The following is a 24,719-nucleotide window of genomic DNA, read 5'->3' as shown; positions in this document are numbered from 1 at the left end:
AGCAAGAATTCCTTTCTTCTTTTGAGACTGTCAGCCGTCCAAGTCTCTCTCTGCTTCCTTCCTACTCCGAGAAACTCAGACGTGGCAAAAGTTTGCATGATAGATTTCTGTACGGCAACTTCCTGCTGAAACATCCTAGAACTTTCTTTTCCAGTTTGACAGAGAAAAGAGAGAAAAACACAGGTCAAAGCAGAAAATGCTTTTAAGATAAAGTCAAAACTTTCCCATGGTGGGCACATCAGCACATTTCGGCGTCTAGCGTGAACCCGGGCAGTAAAGGAGAAACACGGGCACAGGGGATGAGCACGCTGGTGGAAGACCAGGCTAAAGGGGGCTTCTGGGACGAAAACCTTTCAGGAAAAGTCCACGTGCCGTGAACAGAACTGGGAAAGAGTATGGCTGAGGCCAAACCAGATGAGACCCAAAGTGGGCACTGTGCTTCCTGTTTGGACTTTTGTTTGAGTTTTTGAAAATTTAACTTCCCGGATTGCTTTTCTGATTTGTTAATGAATTTGATGTTCGCCTGATGGGCTGGACTTTGCTAAGCCCTTAAGGCAGAAGTCCTGTCCTCAGCCCTGAGTGTGATACCCATGTGCCTAAATGTTCATGGAGCAAAGGACTGCGTTCATAAATGGGGCTGCTGCATCGGAAGCAATTGCAAACAGCTTGACAAGAGTGGGAAGTGCCTCGGACATGAGAAATAAAGTCATGGATAACACAACTTCCCCCAAAGAAAATAACCTAGGCACAAGTGGTTATGAAGTTGGAGAAATCCACAAGCCAAAAAGGACGTCCGTATAACGCTGGTTCTCCAAGTGGAAGCTCCAGCAAGAAGTGCAAGGTCAAGGGGGCACATGGGGCCAAGTTGCCATGGGTCACAGCAGGGAGAAGAGGTCACAGAAAAGAAAAGACTTACGTCACCACGAAATGCAGCAGCAAGGCCAAGGCCCTGAAACGCTTTCCAGAAAACATCCCTCTGCCCTTCCTTCCCCGCCCTGCCCTCACCTGCTGGAGGAACCCACCTCATCCATCTTATCAGAGGCAGCTCTGTCTGGGCAGAGCTGGGGGGGCGCTCTGCCTAGGAGGGGCCCCGATAGATGTGGCTGCAGATCAGAGCTGAGAGGTTAACTCACAGGTTAAGAGTCCAGGCCGCCAGTTAGACTATTTTTCATTTTTATATAGCACACAGACAGAAGTATGTATAAAACATATGTTCCATTTTTAAATTAATGATAAAGCGAGCACGGACATACATGTAGCTATCCCTGAGGTTAAAAACAGAACATGGCCAGGACCGTAGCAGCTCCTGTCTGCTCCTTTCTCATCACACCCCACCTTCTTCCTAGAGAGGACAGTTTCCCTGACTTTGAAGATCGTTGTTTCCTTGTTTTTCTTTGTAGTTTTATCAACTTTTAATTTGTCGCTAAACACTATAATTTAGTACTGCCTTTTGTTGAACTTTATGTAAGTAGAGTCATAGAAAAATGTACTCTTTGTGATTTCTCCTTTGCTCAACACTGTCTGTGAGATTCGTCCTTCTCACACTGTGAGTTGTAGCTGTTGTCAGTTCTTTCTCATTGCTGCGTAGTACTCCACTGCAAGAACGAGCTGCAATTACCGGTCCATTCTAGCTTGGAACTCTTAGTAAGTGCTTCTGCGAGCATGCTATACGTATTTCCTGAGGAACATTTGCAAGCGTCCCTTAGAGAACTGACCGTGTGTAGAATGCTGGGTTGTAGGGTAGGTACCCCTTCACCCTTACTAGATAACACCAGATTGTTTCCCTCATGCTTGCACGCATTCACCCCGTCCCAGCAGGGTGCAGAGTTCCAGGTGCTCTGTGTCAGCAGAGCTCAGGATTGGCAGGCTTCTCAGTTCTTGTCAGCCTGGTGTCTGAAGGTATCTCATGGAGTTGTGTGTTTGTTTTTTTTTCAATAATAATAATAATATCCTCTGAGAGAGACAAACACCTTAAAACTCTCAACCAACCTCTTATGTTTGGTATTTCTTTGCTGGGAGAGTCAGCCTGAGCTAACAGCTGTTGCCAATCTTCCTTATTTTTTCCTCTCCAAAACCCCAGTGCATAGTTGTATATCCTAGTTGTAAGTCCTTCTAGTTCTACTATGTGAGCTGCTGCCACAGCATGGCTACTGACAGACGGGTGGTGTAGTTCCAAGCCCGGGAACCAAACCCAGCCCACCAAAGCGGAAAGTGCGGAACTTGAACCAGTAGGCCCTCCGGGCTGGCTCTTATGGAGTTTTACTTTGCTTCTCTCCCAGTTACTAATGAGCTTGAGTGTCTTTGTGTGTGTTTGTTAGCCATTTGGATTTCCTCTTTTGTGAAGTGCTTGTTCAGTATTTTGCCATTTTCCTAATGGGTTTTCTGAGCGTTTTCTTGTAATGATTTGTAAGTGTTCTCTCCATGTTCTGGACGCTAGTCCTCTGTCAGGTATGGTTTTAATCACCTCCTACTCACTCTGCCCCAGGGTTGCAGGGATGGCTGACCATGCGACACCTGACACTGGACAGATGTGACTGACAGCAGTGTGTCAGTCACATGTACTCACAGCCCAGGGGAGGAGGACACTAGCTGCCACACAGGGCCACACGAGAGCTGCCCTTGGGAACAGTGAACCAGCAGGGGCTGTGGAGGCAGGCCCTGTAGTAACAAGAGGATGGGGTGCCCCCGGTCCCCACAGGAGTGAGATTGGCTTGTTTGAATAATTCTGTAGGCTGGCAGGGGACTAAACTCATTGCTCAGGGATGAGTGGGAACTGTGCCTGGTCCCCTTAAAAGGAAGCTTCTTTAGCACAGGGACCTTATCCATGGGGACAGAGTGGAGGAGAACTTCCAGTGAGGCCAGTTGTGGCCCTCCCGGTTTTGCCAGATAATGAGGCAGCACATGACGTGGAACCTTAACTTTAGGCTGCACCTTACACCACAGATATATGTGTCACAAACATCTTCTCTCGTTTTGTGGCTTACTTTTCCCTCTCTTTAGGTTCTTTGGATGAACAGAAATTATAGTTGAGGCTTTTTATGTCTTAATTCCCCATTACTTCAAGGTCAAAGCTGTTCTCTATACTGTCTTCTGAAAGCGTAACTATTTAGCCATCACTTTGATTCTGAATCTAAACTAAATCAAAGCGTATCAAATATGCCTCCACCTTCCAGGTCGTTGAGGGAGGCCAAGGCCCTGACTGCTTCCCCGAGCCCGTTCCTGCCTCTTCTCAAAGGACTGAGAAGTCCTGAGGCTTCTCAAGGACTTCTCACCATTGCCCCTTCCAACTGTGGCCAACACAGATCTCCAGCCAGAGCTGCTGGGGCCTCTTAGGGACATTCCTGAGCTGTGTTCCCGCCCAGCCCACTTCCAGCTCAGCTAGCCAGCTCGTGTGTGCTCCTTGCGCAGGCTCACTTGACTGCTGGGTGCAGTGGAGCTGGTGCTGCTAGTTCAAAGGGAGAGAGGAAAATGCTTCCACAGCCCGATCAGATCGTCCGCAGGCTCTCAAGGTGCCTCAAGAGAAAATGGGGGAGATGTGAAATTTGGGATTTAGGGCACGCATTCATAGCAAAACCCAAAAAAGGGTTCTTGATGAATCAGCCGAGGACATTTCAGTAAGTTGGGATGGAGAAGCTTCCACCCCACCAGGTAAATGATACTCCTGATAATGTGATTCAGCTGTGAAGAAGACTGCAGATGGCACGTTCCCTCCCTTGTCTCCGTAATTGCTGTCATTTTAATAAACAGAGCTCAGCTCATTCAAGGGACAGTTCAATTGCAGATATAATTTACTCTCCTGTAAGCACTAGGGTTTAAATTTTCAAATTATCATTGTTTGTGTTGGTTTCCAGCACATGGAAATGACATAATCGTAATATAATAGCAAATGCATGTAAAGAACTTGCTCTATGCCAAGCACAATTCTGAGACCTGTCCATGTATTAACTCATAATCCTAACAGGCCCCCCACAGCGTACCTCCTCCAACCTCCATCCAGTGTTTGTCTTTGTTCTGTGCAGAACCTATAGCCTGAGCCCTCTGACCTGCCAACTCTCTTCCACAGGAGCACCTAGGCCAGGCAGCCCGCAGCCCTGCTGTCTGCCGTACTCAGCATCGGGGGAAGTGGGCTTCCTTCCCACTGGCCCCCCAAGAAAGGACCATGAGTGGCTTAGTTATCATTTCCAAGTCTCTGAAATGTCTTTAAGGAGAAAGACTACTGTCATCTGTGAGCATTAGTCATCTTCTAAAAAACTAAAAGGAATGGGCTTAAAATAAAAATCAAGACCATCATAAGAACTTGGAGAAGCTAGAATGAGAAAATGATAGCGCAGGCTAGTGAGCTGGCTTGCAGAGGCTTTGTCCACAGAGATCAAAATGGGTGCATCCAAGCTAGGAGCCTTGGAGCCCCCAGAGTCCCTCCCTTCCCTCCTCCGGTCCTCCATCAGCCACCAAGTGGTGTCCACCTTCCTTGCACCCCCTAAAATGCTGGCTGCAGGCTGGGGGGAACTTGCCTGCCTTATTGTGCTTCTTTCCAGGGCCTACAGCAGTGGCTGGCGCACGGGAGCCCTGAGTCAGTATTGGCTGGAGTATGTTGTTGAAGGAACGGCTTGGACTCTGTCCATTCCTCTCCATCTCCACTTCCCTGTGTCTGTTCAGACTCTGACCATCACTGGCCTGGCTGCCTGTCTTCACTCCCTCCTCACATCACTAAAGGGGTCTCTTTAAAATACAAGTGCAGTCCTGTCCTCCCTTCCTTTAGGTCCCTCAGGGGGTCCTCCGGGCACGCAGGATGGAGTGCTAACTCCTTTGAGGTCTTCTATACTCTGGGCCCTACTTCCCTTTGCAGCCTCCTCCTCCCCCAGGGCTCCTGTCCTCCCCTGTACTGCAGTAATGGCTCCCACCTCCACTCTTTTGTGTGTGCTGTGCCTCATACCTGGAGCACCCTGGCCACCTGGCAGACATCATCTTGTCCCCCAGATTCCACTCCAGGATTCCTCCCTCTGGGAACCGGTCCCTGGGAGACTCTGTTACCCCTTACATTTGGACTCGGCACAGCATGCTCAGTGTTCTCTGAGCCCCTTGTTTGACTTCTGTCATAGTGCTTGCCACGCCCTTCTTTCAGCTGTCTACACATTTTTATTGAAGGCCAAGCATCATTCAATGTCAGGGATATGGGGGTGGAGAAGGCAGACAGGGACCCCCCCTCTCCTGGAGCTCCAGGCAGAGTACACAGGTCAAGACATGAATGAACAAGACAACTTCTAGTCACTTCGTAAATAGTCATTAAACACCTAATGACACTAGCATTTGTTGAGTGCTTGCTGTGCGCCCTTCTGTGAGCAGCATACTGAAATCAGCTCATGCAACCCTCACAGCTTCCTCGTCTTGCAGTTGAGCAACGTGCAGCTTGGAGGGGGCAGAGCCAGCTTTCAAACCCCGTCTCTGGGGCTCTCACCTGTCTGGAGATGCGGGCTGGTCCCTTGCAGGCTTTACCATCTAGGCAAGGACTGGCCCTTTCAGCAGCAGTTCCAGAATGGCAAACAAGTACAGTGGAGGGGTGCAGAGGCCAGCGCAGCAGGGCTGGGGGCACCAGCCTGGGTGAGGGGCTGTCATGGGTGCTTTCTCAGAGGAAGTGACTTCAAAGCAGGGACCTGAAGGATGCACAGGAGTTAGCTGAACAAAAGGAAAGGGTGTAGAATGTTCTAGGCAGAGGAAGGCCCAGAAGGAAGAGCAAACCAGGAAAACTGGAGAAAAGAAAGTTTGAAGGGCTGGAGAAGTCCGAGTGGCAACTTCACTTATAAGGTCGTGCGGAGCCTCATAAATGAATTGGGAAATTTCAGCTTTGTCCTGGGAGCAACTGGAAGACAAAGGGCGTTTTTAAGCAAGGTAGTGACTTGATCTGACACAAGGTCCTTCTGGCTGTTGCTGGAGAACCAATTGGGCAGGGACTAAAGTTGAGGTGGGAAGACCAGCTTGGCCAATTCATTCCCAGACAAGAGATGATGGTGGGTCTAGACTAGTGTAGAGGCCGTAGAAAGAGAGAGAAGTGAATGGATCTGAGAGAATTTGAGGGAGGAAAATCTCACAGCACTTGGACACAGTTTGGATGTAAAAACGAGGGCAGGATGGGGAGGAGTCCAGGCCACCACCTGGGTGTCTGGTATGGGCACGTGACCAGCTGACAATATCATATATGGGGACAGAGAACACAAGGGGAGAAGGTGTGGGTGCGAAAGAATGATGATGTTGGGGATATGCATGAATCTGTGGTCCCCAGGGGGCATCGGAGTGGCAGGTGGAAGATGGAGCCAGGACGCACAAGAGAGAGTTGCCTGGAATACAAATTGAAGAGTGTATACAGATGGCCTTTGCAGCTGTAGGAGGGGATGCGTTTATTGAAGGAGACTGAGGCAGCGATAGAGACGTGCCTGTCTCTTTCCACTGTGAGCTTCCACCTACACTACCCAATATGGGAGCCACTGGCCATGTGTGGCTATTCAAATTTCAATTAAAATAATTAAAATTAAATATGATTAAAAATAGTATTTTTCAATTTCAGTCTTCAGTCACACTAGCCACATTTAAGTGCTCAGTAGCCTTGTGGCTGGTGGCTTCCATAACGGACAGTGTAGGTGACAGACCATTCCACCATCACAGACAGTTCTATTGGACAGTGCTGTATCCAACTCAACAATATATTTATTTTGTACTCACAGTGCCCAAGCACTCAGGAAAAAAAGTTTGATTCCTTCCACTAGAGATCTTGAAGAAATAAACAGGCAGCAGTTTGCTGGCCTAAAGTTCAGGGAGGGGACCCCCTGTGCTCCTCAGGGCCCGCCTCGCACTGGGGCTCCATCCGGGCCAGAAGGCAGGAGTGTCGGCCACAGGGCTCCTCCAGTGAGAGGAGGACTCTGCACGTTTGTCTGACTTCACTCTGACTTCTCTCTTGGGCCCTGCATCTGAGCAAGTCAGACCTTTTAGATAACAGTTCAAGGTTACAGAGTGACAGACTGAGCGCCTTCACAGAAAATCACGTCTTGAACTTTGCATTTCAGAAACCAGCTCTGAATTCTCATGAATGTTTGGTGTTTGCTTTTTCCTTTGCTTTTCATCGTCAGTGAGTGTGTACCTTTCTTTATTTTCCTTTTCAGTCAGATGTCATGGATCAGAATTTGTTAAATTTCCTTCCAGAACAAGAACATTCAGAAGTTTATAAAATGCTTTCTTCCCATATGCTTGTGACGGAATGCCCCTCCCCAGAATACGTAAAATGTAAGTTTAACTTGACTCGTTTTACAAGATATGAAGATAGTTTTATTTTTGAAGGGAGGTTAGAATGAATTAAGAAGGGAGGACTAATTTTAAGAATAATTTTCCGTGTGACTCAGAACATTTCCAAGACCCTTAAAGGTATATTTTAAGTTTAAAGCTAAAACTGGAGTTTGGAATACATAAGACATTTAACTTTTATGTGGAAAATTTGAAAACATAGAGCTTAAGAATAATAACTTGTTTTGCATGTAATACAAGAGATTTCTTGTTTTTAACCTGAGTCTTTTAGTAACAAAAGTACAAAAATCAGCAAGCAATCTGCTTATTTTGGAGGACACTATAATGCTGGATTTATATGATGCCAACTGAAAACTGAATAATTAGGCCAAAAATCCAAATTCTCTCCTCCCGAGGCTGTCATCTGGTTATTTATATACATTTGCGGGTTTTATGGAATTTTTAAGTTTTTCTCAAAATTGGCAACCTGGAGAGAAGGCTGGCCCTGGTGCCTCGTGAGCCACACGTCACTTAATGAAGCACATACGTGGCCGGAGGTAGCGAAGTGCCTTGCAGTTGTTCCAGCCTTACTCCATTTTCCATGAATAATTTGTCCTGTTGTACATCTGATTTTCCTTCAAAGCAAAGCGAAAAGATTAAATTAAAGAGAGCAGCTCTATATGAGCAGCTTCATTTTAATATACTGTATGAAAGCAACCGGAACTAATCAATGCCGGCAGAACCAACCACAGACATCTGTGAGCAAATTAAGACGAGCTGGGTCCAAGGATGGAATGCAAAATATCTATAAACTATGGGGGGGAAAAACCTATGCTGCAAAGGTTATAAAACCATGTCCAAAAGTCTGTCATAATGAGAAATAACCTGGCCTTGTGTAGACTAAAACCCCAGTTTCACGAAGACGCTACTCGTTTAGAGTCTGTGTAATGCTCATGTTCCCTTTCTCTCCCCTTGTCCCTTTAATGGCCCAGCTGACAACGATTTAGAGTTTTATTGCCATCTTCTCAGAGGCAGCTTGAACCCAAAGGAATTTCCAACGTATGAATACATAAAATTTGTAGGAAATTTTCGCTCTTACAGCAATGGTAAGTTTAATTGTTCTATAATCGCGACAGTGTGTTTTATCATGCACACGTGCACATGGGGGCAGAGGAATCACTGAGGGAGGAGGTGGGAGATGTGCTTTTCATATTTGCTTTTGGATTTTTGTGTTCCCAGGATGCGTTTTTCTGCTCGTAAATGTTATCTCCCGTTCGAGAAAAACACACTCCCACACCTGTTTACACCAGCGCACAAAGTCCCACTGAAATGCACATTATTCGCTTCTTTATTTTCAGGCCGGTGGAATAGTTCTGTACTGTGAGAAACTACTTGCAGTTAATAAAGAACAGGCTCGGCCTACACACAGCCAAACAGGGCTTCATTGTGACATGAAGATCCATAACCCTGGTTTCTGCATTTTTATCCTCCTTTTTCCAGCACTGCTGTGAGCATGTTTTCATAGATCTGGAACATAGGTCTTCTCACTCCAGCCCTAATGCATAGTAAGTGGCCATTTTACGATGAGCCAGCAATCTACATTGGATGAATTATCAAGCAGGATCAGCCAAGCAGCAAAATCCTATTTTCTGAAATTACCCTGATAACTAATTGTCCAAGCTCTGGCTGTAACTCTAAACTACGCTTAAACACTCAGTTTTACTTTTGACCCAGGCAAAATGGGAATGCAGGCCTGATGCCAGAAATTCGGAAACATAAGTCCCAGCGACAGCCCCGTGGTGGAGCCCAGCCCAGAAAGGCTTGTGTTTTGTTTGCTCCACTCCTGAAAACTCAACACAAAACAAATAACTTTGAAAGATCTAACATTTCACAAAACAGCAAAGATGGGAAAAAATAGAAGGAAATGTTGACAGGGAATGTGGAAAGAAAGAAGAGGGAAGGAGAAAAATACCAAAGGGAAACAAATACAGAAAGATGAGCCACAGAAGTGAGGGGTGGCAGGTGGGAGACCCAAGGGAGGTGCTGATGGCAACGCTGGCTTGTGCTGCTATAGTGACCGTTGTTGACTCTGGACCCACAGTCGAGCCTATTGCTCCGGTCACATTAGTCCCAGAATTTCCGTTATAACCAGCCAGCCACGGCACCAAATCCTAGTGCTGAGGCTAACAGGGTTTTTCCTTCAGCCTTAGATGATCCTGTTGTATGTTATTTGCATCAATACACATGCTTTGTTTAAAAGGCTCCAACTAGATGTTAAACAGCATGATCCTGCCAAAGCGATTTTCAGGTCCCGTCTCCAGGGCTTATGCCTGGATGATGGGCTCTGGGCCGACTTGGGGCCCTTCTGGGAACCTGCCTATCCAGGGCTCAGTGTGCCTAAGTGGCAGGAGGTCGCTTTCCCAAGTGGGCCCTCAAATCTGGGCAAAGCAGGACGAAGCCAAGGCCTGACCATGCCTAACCCAATGCATCCGAAAGGCTTTCCGAAACCTCATGAGACTAACATTGAATAAGCCACACAAATAAGTAAATGGTGGATTGTTGAGCTACCTATTTAAGAAAACTGACCTAAGAGGCACCTCGTAAAAAACCAAACAAGATGCCAGCCCTGGTGCAGTGGTTCACTGGGTGGGGCAGCTTGTTAAGATGCAGATCCTTGGGCGCGCCTGCAGATTCTAGTTCAGGAGATCTGAGGGTGGAGCTGAGACTGTGTGGTTGGAAAAGAACTTGGGGTTCTGATGCAAAGGCTGATGTCATGGACTTTGAGAAACACTGCCCTATTGTAATACTAAATGCCATTCCGTAGGAATTTTAATGATACTCCTCTCTCTTGTGGCGCTCCTTCCAGACAACTTTATCCTTGAATTGATATAAGCAGTGGTTTGGAATTTGCTTAAAATGTGTGCTGTGGCCAGAATGCCAGCTGTCGGGATAGCAGCATATCCCAAGTGGCCACATGCAAGGAAGGGAAAGGCACCCTGGCCCCCAGTGTGCCACGGCTGTGGGAATTATGGGATGCTGCACCTACATGACCCATGAAAACAATGCACGGGCTTAATTCAAGAAACCCACCTGTGATTGGCTGGTGGGCAGCAGTTGTATCCTTTGTAAATTTCCATTTCCACGCCTCTCATTAAGATGCTGCCGAATATCTCTTTGAAGCTTCCTGTCATTTATCACATTTTAGAGGGTTTCAAGGAAATAGGCAGGCTTCATCGTGAATACCTGGGAGTTTTTTTAACTAGCAAGGCTTTATTTTCACTGCAAGTTGAGACAATGTTTATTTGCCTGAAAGAGTGTGTGGAAGTTATGTGTGATTTTTCTTTTTTTTTTTTTTTGGAAACTGTTACTGCTATAAACACACAGTGATGAAAGTAGAAAATTTAAAACCAAGAGCACAGAGTGTCTTCCCAGAGCCTGTTGAACAAACTAAAGTGAGAGGGGCTTTCTTGAGACAAAGTCTCCAGATGTCACTGTGGAAAACCTGAAATATAGTTCTCACCTGGATTAAAATGGACAGCAAAAAAATGTCAGAGACAAGTGAATTTCTAAGATTTGAACCCTACAAAATCACCCACATTCACCCATTTTTGACATATAAAATTTTATTTAACATAAAGAAATAATTCCTATTTGATTTTGTAGGTTTACTTCTCAATAAACATTGAACAATGAGTTAATAAAAAAGCTCACCTTAGGAGTGTTTCTTAAGTACCAGGCTCTGGGCTCAGTCCATGCATTGATCATCTCATTGAATCCTCACAACAGCCGTGTGAGGTGGTACTATTGGCATCATCCCATCCTAACAGAGGAGGAATGGATGTGTAAAAGAGTTAAGACTGTGGTGTATGGGTGGGAAGTAGGGGACCACATTCATACCCAGACCCTCTGACCCTGAACCCACACTCTTACCCCCAGCACTTTGCTGCCTCCCCACAAATCCATGTTGAAATTAAACATCTAGATGCAGAACTCAGGGCTGTCCCTGCCACCTGGCATTCTGTTGGTACATGATGTCCGTACCTGTGCACATCAGATGTCCTGCAACCACATACCAAGCTATTTTAAGAGTACCCAAGACTTGTTTTAAATCAAATATGGGAAAACAGGCAGATATAGAAATGACTGGCATGAAGGAAGAGGTTTATGCTCATAGATCACTAGAAAAGGCACAGTGTGCTGTGTAGGGCCATGCAGGGAAGCACCAGGTCAGTCAGGAGGCAGAGGGAGCAGGAGAAAATGTGGGCAAGAGCCTCCTTTGTGGTGTCTGCAGGAAAGAACGGACAAGGCGAGCAAGGAGGCTTAGGGTTGGCTAATTTGAATACTTTCAGCAGGCTCTGGGACACAGGGCTGTCCCTGGTAGTCTGGCTCCTGGCCCTGGGGTGATAGTGGCCCAGAGTGTGCGAGCCCTAGAGGAGGTGGTGGGAGTGTGGCCTCTGGGTTGGTTGGTTTGCATGTGAAAGGTACACTGGAAGGTGAGTTGTTTACTACCCGTAGGAACTGGCTAACCCTGAGAGAAACAGTCCCTCCAGGGGCCAGAAAGGCCCCAGATATCAAAGCATCAAATACAGAAACTAGAAAATGTGGTTGTTACACAACCCGCCTCATGCAACTTCCCTGAGTTCCCAGGCCTGGCACAGGTGAAAAACCAATATGTAAAGTGCAGAAGAAAAATGACCATGAACATCAGTTTTATTTTGATAGAATACCTGCCCACACCTCAAAGAACTATGTGGGAAACCTTCCTTTGGTCCATTACCGTGAAAAGTCCTATCATTTCCGTAGGGCTATTTGGTTTATGGAGCATTGCCTGGTGCATTCTTACTTGATGCGTGTCAAGAAGAAACGAGGCTCTCCTTTTTATAAATAATAGAATAGAAAGGACGGCGACCTTTACTCATCTGTGGACTCATCACACCCCTTCCTGGGCCGACACAGTCCACGCCTGGCACATAGATAAGCACTCGACAAAAGTAGGTAGACCTAAACTGAGGCTCGGAGATCTTAGTCCTTGGCACACGGATGGTAGGGGGCACATTCAGACCAAAGACTTCTGACTCATGGGAAAATAATGCTCTTCCCGGAAGCTGATAATCGAGCTCTTCTTGAGGGACCCCCAAGCACACTCCAGGGAGATAGCGACAGCTTCCAGGAGGGCTCCCACCACTTCCATGGCCTTAAATCCAAGGTGAAGATTAAAGCCATGTGGGTATGTGCCACGTGAACTGGAGCATGTCTAACTTCAGGTGCCTTGTAAATTGTCTACACCGGAAGGCCTCCGAAGCAACAGTGTGTGGTCAGGGACGCTCATCTTTGGCCTCCATTCACTCCGCTTTCTGTGCCCACCACTCCCATCAAGTTCCCTCCCCACCTGGGCTCCCTGGGCGCTCCCTGATGTCCTTACCCAGGCCCCTCACTGGGGGTGCCCCCATCAGAACTCTTTCCCCAGCCTAGAGCTCATCTGATCACCGATGTGGCCCAAGGCTGACAGAGGCCCTGGCTGCCACTCAAAAATGACCACTATAGGAAGCCTCGGGCCTTAACCCAGAGGGCCCAGGTTGAAATGTGTAGGCTTCAGGGCAGGGAAGAGAGGGTGAGACTGAGCCAGAGAGCTTTTGATGACCCTTCAATCATAGGTGAAGACCCCACATGCTTGCCTGCTAACCTGAATAACTACGCACGATTCATCTGGCTCTGTAACCAGTGTGAGTAAGCTAAGGTAGTAGGAATTGTGAGGGAAAGGAGGGACAAAAGTGCCTTTGCCCGTGTTAACCAGATTAAACTCTTAACTAGACATTTCCAGACTCACCAGTCCATTATGCCACCTCACCTCTTTACCTCTGCACCCCGGCCGCCCCCCGGCTCCATTCACTGAGGCTGAGTATACACAGCAACCATTGCCCAAATACTTGAGCAAAATGGAATTTTCCCCTTTTGCAATATTTGCACATCTTGGTCACTCCTTAGGACTTCATCATTCGCCACAGATGTTCTAGGGGGAAGGGAGGGAAAACAGGATTTCACATCTTTAACCTAGATTTTTAATAAATGTGAAGAAACATGTGTCAGGAAATAGGACAAGAAAGTAGCTTTCTTAGAATTATTTCACTTTAGGACAGTTCCTAACCCAGTCTGTGAAAAGCTTCCTGAGGGACTCTGAGCTGGGATAGAGAACCACATGGCGCATCCTCTCCCCAGAGAAAGCCCACTCTCTGATCCTGGCCACATCGTTTCCAGAATAGGGTTGAAATGCAATTACTTTATTCAGGGTTATGGTTGTCCCGTAACAGATTCTTTTTTAATGCTTTCAAACACATACACCATCCCATCTTTTTACTTCACCAGTTAAATAGAGGAGACTGGGGCCCTTTCCCAGCCCCTCACCCAGGTCCTGCAGCCCCACCCCCAGCACTCATGGGGAAGGAACCGGCAGGATGATTTTAAAGGCATAAGGAACAGTCTTTGCTTTCTGGGGTCCTAATAAGCAGGTTCCGGTTCCTGAAAGATAACTTCATGCCAGGAAGAAGGTAATCCTCTATTTAAGCTCTGGCTCCTCCCCCAGACTTGGATTTAAATGTGCATCTGACTGAAATCCAGAAAGCAGTATTTCAAAAGTCGCTGGTGTGGTTCCAAATAGGTCACCCTCAGCAAACATTCCACTCTGGGCTTTCCAGAAACCACACGCCAGAGTAGAAAAGTTTCCCTGCCCTCATTTTACCTACTCGCCTCTAACCACACCGCCCGATTTGAAACACTGGCACAAGTGGAGGCTTTTCAGTCGACAAGACTTGATTCCGTATGTTCTGAGGGATGTCTGTAAGTTGCCTCATTTTATGGCTTTGGAGTTTTGTTTGTTTGGTTTTTTTTTTTTCCCCTGAGCTAATTGAGATGTCTCAGGTAGGGGAACAAATGGCATGCCTGCCAGACCTCACTGCGAATGGAGACATGCGTTTAGCACAGGAAGGAATGTGTGATCCATCTGTCACAGGCCCCCAAGAGTAAGAAGCAGGGTGTCCCCTCTGCCTCAACAAAGAACTGTCATGTCCTTCTCCGGCAGTGGTCATTGCTGGCAGAATAGATTGTAGAGGAATTAAGACCACGATAAAGGACAAATTGTTACTCAAGGACATCACGTTGCATGAGAATCTGGAGTCCCTGTGAAAATGGAGCAGTGAGAAATGGTCAGACATTTATCCACCACATCTTTCTGCTTGTTTCGGCCTGGGAGCAGGGGACCTTGGTACAGGTTGTCCGTCCAATAACTGTGATGGAAATGTGCACAAGATATCCATTTGGAGCACAGACGATGACGGCCTGTAGGAAGTTCACTTCCCTGAGCATACAAATAATTTGGCCCTATCCACACCAGCCATCTGGTGGATATCTTGTCAACGCCATTACAACCTTCTGGCTCCGAAAAATACTCATTTTAATTAATGAATGCCAGGAGAAAGAAGAAATATTTAAGTAAGACGTATATTTTCCCATTAAGTTTTTCAATCGGGCAAAATGCGAACCCCTAGCTTTCTCGTGTGGCACTCAGCTTCTCTCCATCCTCGTTCTTCCCTGTGCCAAACAGAACTGGCAGAGAGAAAGGAAGAACCACGCATTACAAGTTAGGTGGCAGCCCAGGTCCAAAACTGGACAGGATTATTCTGCTGCAGCTCTTCTGAGAGCCCAGGGCCCCGACTTTTCAGAACACCCTGGGTAAGGCAGACTGTGAAGAGGAAACGGAGTCTGAAAACAGTGCTTCACAAGCAGGAGATGATTTCTCGTGAACGTGTAGAAAATTATCTTTCCCTCAACACTGCAGCCCAAGCATTTCGGACGTTGGTCACAGATGGACTTAGGAATGTTCTTCTTCCTTCAGCAGACTCCCTGCTGATGGTTTCCCGTCTTCCCAGACACCTATCGGCTTTGTTTTCGCTTGTCCCAAGAAGTGCTGAGAAAGCTATTTCTCACTCTCCTTGTGGACTATTAATGCCTCTCCCTACAGCTCTTGCAGCTAATTTATCATAAGCAGGCCATCTCTCATCAGAATACTTAATTGTTTCACCCTGATGACTGAGCATGACTGAGCAGGAGCGAGTCGGTGCATCTCTCTCCATTTCTTTCTGCTCTTTTCCCCTTGGCTTGTGTTCATCATCACCATCCTCACTCTTCCCTTTGAAAACACATTCTCACGCCACCTGAGATCTCCCTGCCCCTACAATCATCCTGATCTCCTTGTCTTGACTGATTCGGGAGTTCACCTTTGTCATCAGAAAGACCTGGAAGCCAACTCCAGGTGCCAAGTGAGATGGACATTAGTCGTCCATATTCCCTGCAGAACCTTGGGCTCTCTTGTTTTTGGAACCCCAAGAACGCTAGCCCAAGGCAAAGTTCTTTCAGGGTCTCTGAAATTAGAGACTATGCTGAAAGATTCAGCAGCAAAGGGGACTTGATGACCCCGTGGACCCTTTTAATAGGAAGACCCAAAATTGATCACCATCCTGCGTCTTTCCAAGCATGAGGCCCACAAGGGGCACTTCTGCTGTTTTCCACGGAGAGGTGGGTGCTGCGTGCTGATTTGCCGCAGGTCTTGCCCAGGCATCCTTCTGACAGTGTTAATGCATCAGTAGGGCAGTGAGCTAGCCCGAGTGCCAGTGGAACCCAGAACCGTGCTCCGAGGGCACCCTCCCCAGCGAGCCTGCCACCAGCAGCACCCATCCGGGCTGCGGAGGGGAAGGCATCTCGGCATCTCAACATCTGTGCACTAGTTGCTGGCAAGGATCAGATGGTCAGTTCCCAAACTGGGCCATAAACTGTGGTTAGGTGTGGGATGGAAGGTCATCTCGTGAGAGAGTCATTCAATAAACAGATGCTGAGCACCTGCTGTGTGCGAGACGCCTGTCCAGAGCTGGAGACAGAGAGAAATCGACCCAGCCCTTGTGGGGAAAGCTCTCTCTTTAGCTTTGAGCAAGAGTAAGATCAATTTTGAGTAATATGACTCTAGGGGAGAAAGTGGAGCAAGCAATAATCACTTTTGTCTATATCCCGAGTGCCGTGTGTGCGTGTGTTTTGAAGTGGCGGAGGGGAAGACCAGTCTGAAAGTGTCAGACATCCGAGAAAACGGGGCTGCGCCTGCACTGAGTGATTCATCCTCCTGAGAGGCTCGGGAAGCCAGTTGTAATTAGATATATTTTTTTCTATTACTTAAAATGAAACAACTAATTAAATCCTTAATTAATGTTCTTAAACTACCTTGGGATAAGAAGTGCCGGAGAAGTTATTCCAAGTGCTAAATATTACTGTGAAGTCCCAGGGAGCAGTTTGCTCATGTGTTCACTCTCTAGACCATGCGAGAAGGCTCAGGCTGTGAGTAAAAGTCATTTCAAATGCAACTGGCAAAATGTTTAAAGTTTCTTCTTCCCCTTGGTTTTCCCCGAGGTTTTCCCCGTGGCCTCTGTTAAGACTTTCACTCTTGATTGACTATCACCTTTGATCAAGCCCTCAGCCGCTTAAGGTTTTTAGGGGGAAAGCTTGTTTAGAAGCTTTAGCTCGTTCTGGGCCCCTCTGTAAAGTGTCTAGCTTATCAAGCGCAGGCTGTACGCAATAATGAAATTTCCCTTGTGGGGTGCATTTCATCTTTAAAGCCCTAGAAGTTATAAACAGACTGATAAAACCACGTTGGGAGGCAGTCAGTCAACAGTAAACATCTACTTAATTTCTGTGTCTGAGTCTCTGCCCCTGTAAGCTGTCGGGGGCTGGCGTTTGCCCTGCTCCACACTCCTTCTGTCATCCATCCCCCACCCCCGCCCAACAGAGTGAATGAGCTGAGCAGCCTAAAGCATCATGCACACAAGGCTCATGGTTCAGAGACAGATCACAGGGACGTTCTCTTTAGTTCCTGGGAAGTCCTCGGAAGTTTGCGTGGAAGGTCTCGATATCGTGGAAGAGCAAGCAGAATTTTATTAGGTGGTTCTCTGGCAGGTGATGTCTCTTAGATTCAAGCAGAGAGGATATTTCACATCTGGGAAATTTTTTAATGTCTTTTTTTAATTATGCAGATGTTCACATCCGCGGACCCTTCCCTTGTGTGGAATTGTTTTCGTTTCCCTTGACAAGTTCCTTGGCTCACCCTAAAGTTAATCTGCAGTGATCGAAGCCAGCTAATGACGGATGTGAACTCTCTTTGTTGCTGTTAGTGCTGTCAGGCTGATTCTGACTCCCGGCGACCCTGTGGACAGCAGAGCGGAACCCTGCTCAGTCCTGTGTGCCATCCTCTCCCCTTCTGGCGCTGCATCAGACAATCTCCGCTGCTGTTCACAGGGTTTTCGTGGCCAAATTTTTTTGGAAGTGGGTGGCCAGGTCCTTCTTCCTAGTCTGGAAGCTCCACTGAAACCTGTCCACCATGGGTGATCCTGTTGGTATTTGAAATCCCGGTGGCACAGCTTTCAGCATCACAGCATCGTGCAGCCACCACAGTGTGACAACCCACAGATGGGTGGTGTGGTTCCCTGACCAGGAAACGAACCCAGGCCACCGGAGTGAGAGCACCGAATCTTTACCTCTAGACCCCCAGGGCTGGCCACAAACTCTCTAGGACCACTATTTTTTATTTTACCCACTTTATATTCATGTCTGGAAACATTTAGTATTTATGTGGATACAGTCAAAGTATATGTTTTAAAATGAATTTATTCATGTTAATGGATGGAAGAACACATTATAGAATCACTTAGAAACCTAGAAACATATAAAACAAAAACTTAGTGGAAAGCTAAAATCCAAAGAAAGTCTTGCAGATTTCACTTGAGAATGCATTTAGTTTTCTGATGCTTTACATGTTCTCAAATTGGAAAACATAACCATATTTTAATTTACAAGTTCAGAAATGTGCAGGATATAATCGATTACATTTTAAAAAGAAAGAGGTAGTACAGATTAGCTAGCATAGTGATCCTCAACAATGTCTGCATGTTCGTAAATCTGGGGCGTTTTTAAAAGTGCCAGTGCCTGGGCTTCAGCCCCAGAGTTTGGGAATTCACTGATCTGGGATGGGGATGGGGCCTAGGCAGCCCTGTCAAAGGTGCCGAGGAATCTGGTGTGTAGCCGGGTTTGAGAATTCCGTGTACGTGAAGCTGACTTTTCTCATATTTAGCAGAGTTCTTTTTCCCATCCAGCAAACTCCACCTAAACTAGCAGAATTGTTCTCCGGCCCAGAGGTAAAGCAGTTCTCACAGCCACCCCAAGGGAGGTCTGGCTCCCAGGAAGAGTGCTGCCGACGCCAAGTGGGAGCTCCCCAGAGGCGTCTGGGGCCGGGTCTCAGCACCGTGCTGGGCATGGGGCTAGAACAGTCCCTTCTCCGCCCTGATGGAACCCTGGACGTGGAGTCAGGAGACCTGAGAAGAGTCCCTGCTCCATCGTCTCTTCTCTGAGTGGCCTCAGTTAACCTATCTAGCCTTTCTGGGCCTCCGTTTTCCTCATCTGAATGAGGACAGTCATGCCTTCCCAGACTAGTGAGAATAAATAAAACACAGATGAACAGACTTTGCCACCTGTGCAGCGCTACAGAACTGGCAAGTTTGGCTATGGACTGTGTACCTCTGGGGATCACCCTGAATGCTGAGGTCGTCTCCTCAGTGGTCCCCGCCAAGCCCATCATCAGTCAGCTCTCAAGGGCGAGTTTCGGGGCAGAAGCCCTGGAAGCCCATGTGAGCGCCGCCAGGGCCAGGGATGGGAGGGGGATCCACGTGGGCCAAGACACCGCTGCCTTCCCTGGGCCCGGCGGCATCAGAGGCACCGTCTGACTGTGGAACTCACCCTGGAAACACTGGCAGAAGGGAGTGTCCAGGCCCTTCCTGCAGAAGGAGTCTGTCTTCTCATTTTGCAGAATATTTTTCCCAGCACAGTAGTCTCAGTGGCTGTAGGACTAGTGGAAGTGAGAGGCAGAGGAGTGTGTTGGTTACGAGCCTGGCCTCGAATGCCTGCTCTGTTTGGCCTCGTACAAGTTATTTCACCCGTCTGTGCCTCAGTTTCCTCATCTGTGCAATGGGGATCACAGTAGCACTGACCTCATCGACCTGTTGTCAGAATGAAATGAGTTAATATATACAAAGCCCTGAGCCCGGTGCTGGCTTACAGTACTGCCGGGTAGGGGTTTGCTGCTGCACCATATGGGGCTAACCTGTGTCTCCCCCCTCCCGCCCCAGCGCCCAGCCCCGTGTGTAACGGCTTTGACAGCACCCTCTCGAGGCCTTGCAGGGTGCCCCTAGGAAAGGAGGTCTGCTTCATCGCTACCGTTCGTCTGGCAACACCACAGTTCTTAAAGGCAAGTACCTGGGAGAGAACTCATGCAGAACCTTGACGATTGAGTCACATTTAATTACAGTTAGTTAATTGTCTTCATGGGAAAGAATAAAACCACAATGGAGTTGTCACTGACTTAGAAGATTTAAAACGTCTGGTTTCTGTACCTATGTCAGCCCACAGGCCCTTTCCCCCGACTCCAGCTCCTGCGAGCTGTTTTGTTTGCAGGCAGCATCAACTGCTGTTCGGCCTGCAGACACGCTCTTTTGTAACTCTGTAAACTTTCCTACTGTTCACACCAACACTGATACCACTCAGGGCAGGCATAGGGGAGAACTGAGTGTCAAAACTGACGGTTTGTCTGTGTTCTCTCGTCTGTGATTGCTTTAACATCTATGGCATGAATATTGAGTTAAATTAGTAACTCAGATTCAGAGGAAAAGCCATTTTCCACATGTTTACCACACTTCTAGATAATGGGAAGGGAGTGGTGTGACATTTTGGCTCCTAGGTATTTTTCCCCAGCTTGTGAAATAAATTTAGTATCAGCTAATACCGAAATTAGCTACAGATGATGAGTTTCAGGCCAACACAGCTTGGAGACTTGCTCTGAATGATTTTAGCTTCTGGTACCCACCATGCATTCTTGAACATAGCGAGGGTGAGCATCTGGCACTCCAAGCAACATTTTTTTCCCTTCTAATACAGGAAATGTGCATAGTTGACGAACCTTTGGAGGAATTCACTTCAAGGCATAGCTTGGAATGGAAATTTTTATTTCTGGATCACAGGTTTGTGAAAAGAAAAACATATTTGGGTTGGGTCCTTTTCAACTGTTTGTTTGCATGAGCCCTGCTCTCCTTGGGAGAGAAAAGTTGAGCCAGGTCCCTTCAAGGAGAAGGACTTTCTGGCGGGAGGAAAAGGGGTTCCCAGCCAAGGGTGAGGTGCCTTCCCTTCCGCTGCATTCGCCCCTTCTGTGGGTACATTCTGTTTGCGTCAGACCATCTCAGGAGAGCCAGATGCCGCAGCCGGGGACATCTTTGGAATACCCCCCCACCGCGCTCAAGACCCTCTCCAGCTCCCTTTAAGGCAGGAGCTGACGTCAGGGAAACTTCTCATCCTCTTTCTTTCAACACCTTTTTGTCCCTTTGGTGCAATCTTCTTTTTTTTTTTTTTCTTCTGTAACATTTTTCACGGTTTAGGAACTAGAAATCTCTCCTCACCCTGTAATTTCTTATTACACTTTGGGGTTGGGCTGACCCAGTCTCAAGATGTTTTTAATTACTCAGTAGTGATAAAGTTTATTGTTACTTGGGCCAGGTTATGCCAGGGGAACAGAATATCTAAGTGCCAAAAAATTTGAGCACTTTGGAAAACACGGCCTCTCCGGTTTTGACCATTGCAAAATTATTTTCCTGCCCTTGTTCTTGAGAAATGAGGCCTCCGCATTGGTCATTAAACATGTAACTGTACCCTCCGCCTTGAGGCACAGCCACCATGGTGAGTCCTGCCATGTCCTTCCTCCCCAATGAACGGTCCCCGTTGTCCTTTCAGAGCCCCACCCATCATAGGATACCTGCCTTTTGAAGTTCTGGGAACCTCGGGCTATGACTACTACCACATCGATGATCTGGAGCTCCTGGCCAGGTGCCACCAGCACTGTGAGTACCACACACCCAGCCCCAGCACCCAAGGGCCTCCTGCTGTCTCCACGGAGCCGTGACAGCCAGATGCTTGGCCCTGGAAGTCTGCTTATGTCTTGGTTTCTCTCTGAGGCAGAGGACTTTGTCTTCTCTAAATGACCAAGGAGTGTGGTGGAGGTCCTTGTCTGGATCACCCCCATGTTGTGTTTTCAGCTGTCATCGACCTTGTCCTGCCTACCCCCACCCCCCAACGCCATCCTAGTATCCCTCAGCTATGCAGCCTATTTCATCTTACTTGAGAAAACTAAGGTGATGCTGGTCATTTTTTTTTAAGTTATGCAATACATTTCAAAGACAAAATACTGCATTCACGTAACTGTTCTTTAGTCAGCAAACATGTACTGGTCACAAACTACAGCCAGATCTGAGCTGGGCCCGGGACGGAGAGATGATCAGAATCTCCTTGCCGCCCTGCAGGAGCAAGGTCTGATGGAAAAGCAGACATAGGCGACTTTATAAGATGTTCTCAGTGCATAGAAGGGGACGTACATGGGATATTGGGGGACTCAGAGGAGGGTCCCTCACCCAGCTGGGGGAGGGGGTCAGGGAAGGCTGTTGCCGCAGAAGAGGGGAACAAGCCAGCAAAGTTACAGGAGGCAGGACTCATGGTGTGGGGACGGGGGATCTGCAAGCATACCTGCTGTCTCACCTAGCAGGAGGAGTCAAGAATTAACCACTCAGAGCCATATATTCGGGGCCAAGTTCCAGCTTTGACCAGGAACATTTGTAGTAATAGTGACCTGTGGTGCCTCATCCGGGACTGACCACCAACGCTGTCTCTGATGGGTACCCTATCTGTCTGTAGTACCCATTATAACCTTCTCTTCTCTGCTCTTCTTGTGGACAAAAGAACAGGCTTGAGTGCCATCAGGATCCGCTGTTAGAATTGAAGGCTAATCTTTAAAACTTGAACCCCTTGCTCCTCAAAGTGTGGTTGTCCAGCGGCAGCATGGACGTCACAAGGAGTCTGCTGGACCCACAGACTCTCAGGCTCCTGCGCAGGCCTGCAGAGTCAGAACGTCCACCATAACAAGACCCCCAAGGGATTCGCGGGCCCGGGACAATCTGAGCAGCACGGCTCCTTCGAGCCAGTGCTGCTTCCTTCTGGCTCTTCTAACAGAGAACAGCGTCCTGCTTGTAGAATCCCCTTCACGTCTGAAGGGCCTGCCTGTGGCTCGGGCGAGACGTTCTCGCTCTGTCGAGCCCACGCCCTTATTCACTGGGCTTCTCTCCTCTTTGGAGAGAAAAGACAGTGGCTCTTTTTGTAGCTTTGGTTTCTTAGTTATGATTTCTCCTAATATTTGCATAAAGAGGTACTAAATTCCAGGCAATGAGGCAATAAAACCCAAATTGTTCTCCTTCCTTGGCCCCACGGTCCAGCTTCCTGCCTTGCACAGGATAATAAACCAACAGCATGCAGTCTGTCCTGGACACCCCCAGAGCAGCCCTCTCAGACATAACCCTGGGGGCTGCGGGCAGCCCTGCAGCCGCGGGGCCCAGGTGGAAAGCACCTGTAGCCGACTCTCTCTCGGAAGCGTGCAGACTGGGGATGCAGTGCTGACTGACAGCCGCAGATCCCTCCAGAGCTGGGCTGCCAGGTCTGTTCCGGGGCTCTGGAGTGTCTCCCGTGCTCAGCTCCCGCGGCTCCAGAGACAGCTCCGCCTGCCACAGGCAGATGCGCACCAGGAAAACCCGGGCCTCTCTTGAATCAGACCTCCAGTTTGAGACTTTGTCTGCATCTGCCCTTGTCTGAGGGTCTCTTGAGCTTGTGAGCACTTGGGAAAGCGTGTGGATGGCGCTTCCATTGTTTAAGAATTCATTGTCGCTTACCGTTATCGTGATAGTCACTTAAAATACAGCGCCGCTGTTCGGCGTTGTCTTTTTGAGAGCTTGTATTTTTAACAATGAGTTTTGGGGAAGAGGTCATTTCGTGTTAACATTCGTTCCACGCAGACTCCATTTTCCACCAACAGTGATGCAGTTTGGCAAAGGGAAGTCGTGCTGCTACCGGTTTCTGACCAAAGGCCAGCAGTGGATTTGGCTGCAGACGCACTACTACATCACCTACCACCAGTGGAACTCCAAGCCCGAGTTCATCGTGTGCACGCACTCGGTCGTCAGGTACGGCTGGGGCGGGTATGCAGGCGAGGCCCGGTCAGGGCGCAGCCATCTGGTCGTCCTCGTCTCTGAGGAGCAGGCCCCGGGCTGGAGTTCCTGAGCTGGCCCGGGCCGTCCTCTGCAGTTGACAGAATCCTCAGCAGAGCTCAGTTCCCTCCCAGGTGCTCAGCCAGCTCTGCTCTCCCGGGCTCGCTTCCTCCGAGCACTCGGTCGGGCCCCGGAACGCCTCCGGAGCTCTCAGGCTGCCAGGCTATGACTTAGCGAGTTACTGCTTCACTGACCTACTTACATATTTTCCCCTCATCTCTATCCATCCCCAGCCTTCCCTTGTTGCTGTTTTGAGAAGAAAATTAAAATTTTCCTCTAAGTAACTCAAAGACATAGTCCCCTTTATTTTTTATGCTTTAAAAAACCCTGCTGGCAACTGAGGCAGTGTTGGGAACAGAGCCAGGCTGCCAGTGGGAAAGGGCTCTTGGAGGGTCCTGGTGGCCTCAGGGAGCCGTCAGCCCCATGTGGGTGAGCTGTGCTTCCAAGGGAGACAGCATAGCCAGCATTTCATAGATGCAGCCTTTGTGGGGTCACAGTTCCCAAAGGTAAAGCAGAAATGTCATTCATTTTTTTGCCCTGACTACAGAAATTTTAAGAACATAAGTCCGTTTTAAACTGGTCTAGAGAAGAGCATTTGAGGAGAGCAAAGAAAGAAAGGTTAGAAGGACTACTTGTTATATATACTGTCATGCGCTGCATAACGACATTTCAGTCAATGACAGACCCCATATACGATGGTGGTCCCATAAGATTAGTACCATACAGCCTAGGTGTGTAGTAGGCTATACCATCTAGGTTTGTGTAAGTGCACTCTATGACGTACTGTGACGAAATCACCTAATGATGCATTTCGCAGAATGTGTCCCCATGGTCGAGTGATGCATGACAGTACATATAACAGATAGATGATAAATAGACAGATGGATACGTGTACATACATATAGATACTATACATACATCTGCATTTTATATGTATATATGAGAGAGAGATGATAGAGAGTAGATAGGTAGGTAGGTGGGTAGACAGATAGATAAATGGATAGATACCATATATACATCCATGCGCACACACACATGCATATATATAGTCAAAAAGTCAGTCCCTCTTCTTTAGTAAGTGGGGAGAGAGGACAGATGAGAAGTGCTAGTCTTTCTTGGCCAGTGACCCTGATCATCACATTCGTGGCCACCCTCAGGGACTGGATCTTGGCTTCCTAGCCCACCCTTGGGCACTTCAGCAGCCAGTGGTTTCCGATTCCATGGTCAATCCCA

At 47.9% G+C, this 24,719-nt stretch overlaps 1 protein-coding gene across 9 annotated transcripts in view; it reads left to right on the top strand.

Annotated features, from left to right (window-relative positions):
* NPAS2 (neuronal PAS domain protein 2) overlaps positions 1-24,719 on the top strand; it is a 158,847-nt gene that overhangs the window by 110,122 nt on the left and 24,006 nt on the right. For all 9 annotated transcript variants that reach the window (XM_070573479.1, XM_008523712.2, XM_070573476.1 and 6 more), the window contains exons 6-11: positions 7,152-7,272; positions 8,262-8,375; positions 19,482-19,600; positions 20,287-20,369; positions 21,133-21,239; positions 23,255-23,402. In XM_070573479.1, coding sequence (XP_070429580.1) covers positions 7,152-7,272; positions 8,262-8,375; positions 19,482-19,600; positions 20,287-20,369; positions 21,133-21,239; positions 23,255-23,402 — 692 coding nt within the window. The remainder of the gene's footprint in view (positions 1-7,151; positions 7,273-8,261; positions 8,376-19,481; positions 19,601-20,286; positions 20,370-21,132; positions 21,240-23,254; positions 23,403-24,719) is intronic.

Source organism: Equus przewalskii, chromosome 14, assembly GCF_037783145.1.
Source record: "Equus przewalskii isolate Varuska chromosome 14, EquPr2, whole genome shotgun sequence".
Taxonomy (NCBI): Eukaryota; Metazoa; Chordata; class Mammalia; order Perissodactyla; family Equidae; genus Equus; species Equus przewalskii.
Note: the sequence above shows the minus strand (reverse complement) of the source record. Positions and strands in the feature narration are given on the sequence as shown.